At 40.7% G+C, this 7,610-nt stretch overlaps 1 protein-coding gene across 2 annotated transcripts in view; it reads right to left on the bottom strand.

The window, feature by feature from the left end:
- MYO3B (myosin IIIB) overlaps window positions 1-7,610 on the bottom strand; it is a 412,726-nt gene that overhangs the window by 380,919 nt on the left and 24,197 nt on the right. For both annotated transcript variants that reach the window (XR_001137744.1, XM_012650712.1), the window contains exons 2-3: window positions 7,423-7,606; window positions 6,276-6,410 (exon numbers count right to left, since the gene is read on the bottom strand). Coding sequence is in view for 1 of the 2 variants with exons in the window: in XM_012650712.1 (XP_012506166.1) it covers window positions 6,276-6,410; window positions 7,423-7,572 (285 nt within the window). In the remaining variant the exon portion in view is untranslated. The remainder of the gene's footprint in view (window positions 1-6,275; window positions 6,411-7,422; window positions 7,607-7,610) is intronic.

Raw genomic sequence — 7,610 nt, 5'->3', positions numbered from 1 at the left:
CTGTGAGCAAGGCTGACGCCACGGCACTCTAGCCTGGGGAACAGAGTAAGACTCTGTCTCAAAAAAAAAAAAAAAAATTAATTAAGAATAAAGTTGAGTTCAGTTATTGAGAAGAAAGTCATGTCTTTGTTCTCAATAGTTTGAGACTGTCTGGTTTATTACCTGTTATTCAGGTAATAATCATGACTATGACACAATCCCTAGCCTCAAAGAGCCCATCGCTCAGTAATGGACATGAATAATTACAGTATGGAATGTGGAAGCAGGCATACGCCTCAGGGAATGTGGTGGCACCGAAGAGGGAAGGGCGAACTCTGCTGAGGGAAGGTGAAAGGGAACAGACAGTCTAGGAAATCTTCCCAGAGGACATAACATTTACCATGAGTATGAAGGACAAATGGGTTTTGGGCAGGAGGACAAGAAGGGAAAGGACATCCTGGAAAAGGAACACAGAGACATTGTGTCCAAAGAAACAGAGCATGAAAGAGTGAGGGATGGGTGTGTGTGTGTGAGAGAGAGAGAGAAAGAGAGAGAGAGAGAGTCCTAAACACTGTGCTACTTTTGGGACAAAGGATGCCAGGATCCTAGGGCAGGGAGATGGGGAAGGAAGATGTGGGACAGGGAATGACAGGTATGCCCTGCTAAGAAGTATGGGCTTTACTATTTTACATTATGTATGTTATAAAACTAGATAAGGAAAATAAGCTATCAACAGATTTAAGGCAGGAGGTCTTGATATTCTGATTTGCATTCTAGAAAAATGATTTGGGCAGTAGATTGGAGGATGGACAGAAGACAACACCAGGAATTGGGGCATCCATTAGGAGATGCTGAGGCGATCAAGGGAGGTAGGGTCAAAAAGTCAAGAGTTGTGAGGATGAAAGGGAGGGGACAGATTTGGGAGGCTTTTATGAGATAGAATTGATAGAAAATTCTGACCATCTGGATGTGGAAGATGAAGAAGAGACAATCTAGGGAAACTGAGAATTAGGAAAATATCGATAAATTTCTTTACTCCTCTAAAACGATAGCAGTAATAGGAATAAAAGGCATGACAGCACCTTCATCAGGTCCACTCCTCTAGCCTGGCTCACAACTCAGGGAGGCACATGCTTTCTTGAATTGCAAGGATGCTATTAAAATTCTACTGACAGAAAATTTAAATTAAATGCTGGGTGATGATCCAAGAGAATGCAACCCTGGAATTTTCCCCTGACACCTCATTTTGGTCTCTCTCCTGCCCTACTTTAAGTGTGGCCAATTTTGCAACAAGGGCCTCTTCAGTGATATTTTATATAGCCAGCCAACTTATAAACTTTCTTTGTAACTCTAGAACCTATGAAGGGATTAAGAGCAGCTATTTGTCAGCAGGATCAAAACTCAACTATGGATTTAAAAACAACAAAGAGATCTTACTCAGTCAGTACCTTCTGTTCACCAAATGTCAGAGTTTAAGAGCTGTCTGACTTCCCAGGACTCACAGAAACATATAATTAAACTGCTCAGGGCACCTTTAAAGGAAGCTGTCCTGTGCAGTTGATAAGCCCACCAGCAAGGTTTTAAAGGGCAGCCTGTGGGTTATAGAAAAAAGACTCTGGGCACTTGGATATAAAAAAAAGAAAGCAGGTACACACTGACAATTGTCTCCCCAGAGTAAATGTTCAGTGAAATGCGTTGAACATTTTAAAAGCGTGACAAGGAATTATATTTAAATGCACCAAATAAAATAACCCCCTTAGAGTTATAAGAAGGCAACCAAGCCTCCTACCCCAACCCTGAGGGTTGGCACATCAACCCTTTATTCCCACCTACTCTGCCAATCATCAGATTGAAATACAGAGGTGTGTCTCCATCCCTGCAGTTCCTCCCTACACTCTCAGCATTCAGGAAATGTGGCAGCTGGATGCCTCTAGAATTTAATGAGCATTTTGCTCTAAACCAGGAAAAATAGAAAAATCATTTACATTCCTCATCTATTTTCTAACGTTGTTGGAATATTGATTCAATCACAGTACGTGCATTTGCTAAGATAGTCATAATTTCAAGCAATAAAATGTTCCTTGCTCAAAAAGCCATCAACTTTCTTCTACATTATTAAAGAATGGTGCATGCAACAGAGTCACCAGACCTTTATTCTATCCTAGGCTCCAACTTTCAAGTAGATTCTATACCAGCATATTGATTTGATCTAGTCAGATTACAGAATTAAGAGAAATTTCTTTTCAGTGTCCTTTTGGTCAATAGACTCTGCCTTTGAAGGGTGTTAGGTTCTCTAGAAAACATAAAGCAAAATTTAAGGATAGTCAAAATTACTGTAGAGGATCCCTTAGGAGGCATCATGTTGAATATTGTCCACTTCTCAGTAAAACCAGAACAGCACATTTTTCTTCCTGTGTTGGTATAGATCATATTTATTTTATTGAATACCTGGTAAAGTCACTGGCTTACTAGATGAAGGAAAGCTTTGTCACTTGAAATCCTAGATCTTCAGTCGGAGTGGAAAGATGCTCACATCACACCATGAGACGACTCCCACCTCCCATCTCAGTCTCTCTCCAGGGAGCATGCTTATTGAGTAGAGCCATGGGTGGTCAGAATCACTTCCATTCCTCAGCTTAACTCGCTCTCTTTTGCTAAACACACAGCACATGAGTGCAACATGTAATTGTTGCATTTCAAAGTTCTTCCCTTCTCTCCAGTCTTAGTGTTCTACACCTTCATTCTGACTCCCAGCACTCCAGTATCTCTCACACCATCCAAGTCCGCATTCAATGCTCCAGTGCTTTCTAACCATCTCTGGTCAATCAGAACCTACCAGTCCTATGTTCCAGACCCTCAGAGTCTGGCTAAGACCATGATTTGTTAACCTGGTAAACTTAATTCATGCCACAACGTCAATGGGTGAAAATGGTTTGATGTGTAACACTTCCAATGATACTAATATTTAGGCCTAGACTGTACTTTCCAGGGTCTTGAGTAAAAGCAAAAAGTGGATGGAGGTCTCTCTCTCTTTCTCTCTCTCTGTGTCTGGGAGGAAAAAAAAGATTAAAAAAAAAACTAATTCTTTTACCTCATTTAAAAACAAAGATTTTTGAGTTTTGTTTTGGGGTTTTGTTTTGGGGGGGGGTTATTTTGTTTTGTTTAGTTTTGTTCACAGCCTCATTTACCAGTACTCTAAACCATTTCTTTTAAGTAAAATACTTGGTTCATGCTGAAATTAATAGTTTCTACCTGCTGATGGTTTTACACTAAAAGGAAAAAGAAAAAATAGCCCATGTCTTAGCACATATTTATTAGGTATCTTTTCTGAGTATTGTTTTTCTTAAAGGTCTAATTTCTTATCATACATATTTAATTTAGGCAAGAGACAATAGGACTTTTATATTTTTAAAAAATGAATATTCACTTAAAATAAAATGAATTCACAAATTTTCCAAAACATTATCACATGAGTGTTTTCACTCCATGTCTTTCTAATATAGTAGGTGTCTATCATGAAAGAAAGCCTTTGTTTGCTTTCTACTAACAGTAATGAATTTCAGAAATGACATTTTTATTTGCTTTTGTTTTCAGAGTTGTAGTGATCTAAGGGGAATATTAATAACATTTTTCTATCCTCTAGAATTGCTCTGTGGAATAGCTTCTCACTAGTCCTTTTATCAAGGCAGGCAAGTAAAGAGCAAAAGCAACATAAATTTAATCTCAATATACAGAATGAGGAGAACAATATTAAACAGATCGTAATTTTATTGTGTGAGTCTCTTAAAACACACCTAAAAAAGCTGCAGAGGGAGCAAAACAGTCAGGGTGCCACACGGACTGTCATCATCATACAGCTCTGTTGCGGGGGGGCTGGTCACCAGAAAGTGCTGCAATCCCAGCTAGAAACCGCACATCAGCGTTTCCATGATTCAACAGATAGCATCACAGGCAGCAGCAGCACATGATGACAGCGAAGACTGAAGCATGGTTTTCCTTCCAGTTCTGCCATGTAACAGGTTATGTGACCTTAGGCATGTCGCTTCCCTCTCTGGACCTCTGTCCCTCAATGGAACACTAGGGCACTGAACTGACGGGTTTCTGCCACTATTAGGAGTCCAGGAATCCCTGTGTTTCTATAAGACTATTGGAGGCACTGAATGTACATAACCATCCAGCAGACTGGTGTAGATGGCACATCCTGAGACAGAAAAGACTGAGGACAGGCAGCATCCCATACCATCAACTTTGGCATGGGCCAAAACAACCAGCAAAAGTCATAAATGCCAGCACACTCTATTGCCGAGGTATGAGTAATTCAGTGTCTCAGGGCAGCCTCATTATCTGCCTGGGATGACTCTGAAAAAGCAAGAGACAGTTGGCAGGTGAGTATCTGTACAAGGCTCAGTTCATAGCTCTGGGCTCCCTCTCATCTTTCAAGCCACATGCACCCTTTCTAGCTGCCTTGGCCATTACTGGGGCGCTGTGCCTGAGGGCCACTCCTCATCAGGAGGAGCATTCACTTACCAGGTGGCCTTGGGTATGAGCAGCCCTCCTGCCTGCCTGGTTGCACAGAGGGAAGGCCCCTTTTTAGGCCCTGGAAAATTCCTGAAAAATCCAGTTCTCTCTGTCTAAATGCGGAGTCTTTTTGAGTCAGGAGGGAAAATGAGCAGAAACTGAGATTTCCTGGTCACCGTACTTCTATTACTAAGTTACAATGAGGTTTAAAACACAGAGATCTTACAGAGCTGAGGGTAAATACAATCGGAGACACTGGAAACAATACTTTACCACTTCCAAACACAGCAACATTGCTAAAGAGTTTCACTGGCAGGATAAAATCCTGATATTCTTGGGGTGGGGGGAGGCAGGGAGTTAATAAAACCAAAAAGATGATAATACGAGAATGTGTTATATGACTTAGCCAGCCAACTAAAGGGACAAAGATAATTCCTGAAAACCAAAATCCCTTACATCTTTATATTCTGAGGAAGGCAATTGATGTATTCAAACCAGTTTCCCTATAGATTATCCCATTTGAATATAACAAATGAACTCTCCATACATGGTTGCCATGGCAGCCAGTACATATTATCCTATGCTCAGGCACTCCCAGAGCAAGGAACATTTGGACAAGAGGCACCAGACGGTGAAGTGAGGACTGGCTTGTCCTCTTGGTACTTCTCTCTTAAGGCATCCACTTGTGTCTACCTGCTCCTGGATCACCTATGTGACCTCAGGCATGGAGGCAAGAGCTGCTTCAGAGGGGCAGAGTCCAGAACAAATGAGGGTAGGCCTAGTGAAAATGTGGCAATAGACTTGTCCTAATACACTAATTCATATATTATCTTTATTGTCCTTGTCATTGAATTCTATTTGTGGGGAATTGACTCTTTTGCACCCAGATGCACACATTCATTCCCATTAATAAGTAAGAAAACATGCAGGACTATGGTGGATACAGTGATGTTCCCTTCAGATCCTCTCTTCAGAGTGGATGCTGCTAGGAGTATCGACTGCTCCCTGCTCCCAGCGCCCAGCTGCACACCTCACTAGAAATTGTCCTCCACTACAGGGAACTGCCTCCCCCAAGGTCATTCTCCCTCCCAGGGATGGCACATAGACACCGATTGGCTGATATGGAGATATAATTCAGAATAACTCAGAAATAGCTCTCCATTTCCCCAAAGGGTCAGCTGAAGCCTCTGTTGCAACCATATTGCTGTTCAGTGTCCTCCTTACTCGATCCTGCCTTCCACACTTTCTTCCCGTTCTATCTCTGGCAAGAACTCTCCAGTAAAACTTCCATACACAACTCTCAGAGTCAGTTTTCAGGAAACTTAATATGAGATGAGAACTAATGAACATGAGTGGACAAATCCAAACTTGGCAAGCCAAGAAAACCTTGGGTTAATAATTTTTGAAAATGAGTTGCAATCAACTGGAACATGTTTACTATGAAATGTTCCCAGTTTAGAGAAGAAAATGAATGTTTCCAGTTGTATTCCTATATTCACTCTATACCAGAGAAAATATTATTAAACTTTTGAAGCAGAGAAATAAGAATATTTTTAACATATGGCCTACCTGTAAGAACACGCAGAGGAGAACTTCACATCTGGTGAGGTACTTGTGACATGAAGGAAGGACCTACTCCTCAAATGTATACCGTAAAACACCATTTATTAACATGAGTTCTACCCTCTTAAAAAAAAAATATTTAGACAACAAAACATCTGCCTGCCACTGGCTCTCTGTTCAAATCACAGGTCATCCAATCAGTGGGAGCATCTTACCTCCAGGACCAGCCATAGCTGTCCCCCAACACAGTGATCCGCTTTGTAAAACATCCCATAAAACTTTACAACATTGGGATGATTAGGAAGGAATTGCAAAATGTTGTATTCTGCCTCAATTTCTTCATCCATATCCTAAACAGAGTAGAAAAATGCACACTGGGTTAAGTTTACTCTGTAAAGAAGGATACAGACATGATAACATATTCAAGTAATCACTTAATCATATTTACTATGTATTTTTAATGTCATCATTACCATATCTTCAAAATACCTAACAGTGGACATTCAGATCTCAATTTAAACCTCTTGATCATTATATCAATAAAATTTTTTTTTGTTATTTTTTCTTTAATAATACTATGATAAAAAACTTTTTTATTGAAAAATATCTAAATTTTCAAAGCAGTTAAGGAGAAGTAGCTCAAAGGGACCCAACATAGGATAGAACACATACAACCTCACTGTGCAAAATAACATACAGCATTATAACCTCAGTGCTCTGAAATAAGATGTCAGCTTAAGATAATCAAATGTTGGTTGGGCGCGGTGGCTCAAACCTGTAATCCTGGCACTTTGGGATGCCAAGGCAGAAGGACTGCTTGAGACCAGGAGTTGGAGATCAGCTTGAGCAAGAATGAGACCCCATCTCTACAAAAAAATAGAAAAATTAGCCGGGTGTGGTGGCACATGCCTGTAGTCCCAGCTACTCAGTAGGCTGAGGCAGGAGAATCACTTGAGCCCAGGAGTTTGAGGGTGCACTGAGCTATGATGATGCCACTGCACTCTAGCCCTGGCAACAGAGCGAGACCCTGTCTCAGAAAAAAAAGATAATCAAATATCCCAAGTCTGAGTCACTTTGTAACTTACAGGGAGACCAGATAGTAAAATATGACACCCTTTCCAAGAGAATAACTTTTGAAGAGCTCAGAGGTCCCAAAACCAAAACAAAAGTAAAATGGACAAGAAACAAAAGGAAAGTTTTAACTCCAAGTGGAGTCCATTCAGGGATGATGACAAATCATGACTCATTTTGAGATTTCATGCCAGGTTTCAAGAAATGAATCCCTAAAATCAAGAAAAGAAGTTAAATACTCAATGTGTGTGAACCACTAGGTTGTGGTTACAATTAACTACTATTACTTACACTGATTGGGTCCAGAATTTTCACAGCAGCCAGGCTCCCATCTCTCTTGTTAGTTACCTTGTAGACCTTGCCATAGGTGCCTTTACCAATGGTCTCTATAATTTCCCAGGTGTCCGTGGGATCTGGAAGCGATTCCAGTCCAAGCATCATAGGATTATAGTGAAATAATCCATACAGATGTTTCCTGG

Source organism: Propithecus coquereli, unplaced genomic scaffold, assembly GCF_000956105.1.
Source record: "Propithecus coquereli isolate 6110/MARCELLA unplaced genomic scaffold, Pcoq_1.0 Scaffold34, whole genome shotgun sequence".
Taxonomy (NCBI): Eukaryota; Metazoa; Chordata; class Mammalia; order Primates; family Indriidae; genus Propithecus; species Propithecus coquereli.
The sequence above is the reverse complement of the archived record's forward strand: the minus strand, read 5'-3'. Positions and strand labels throughout refer to the sequence as shown.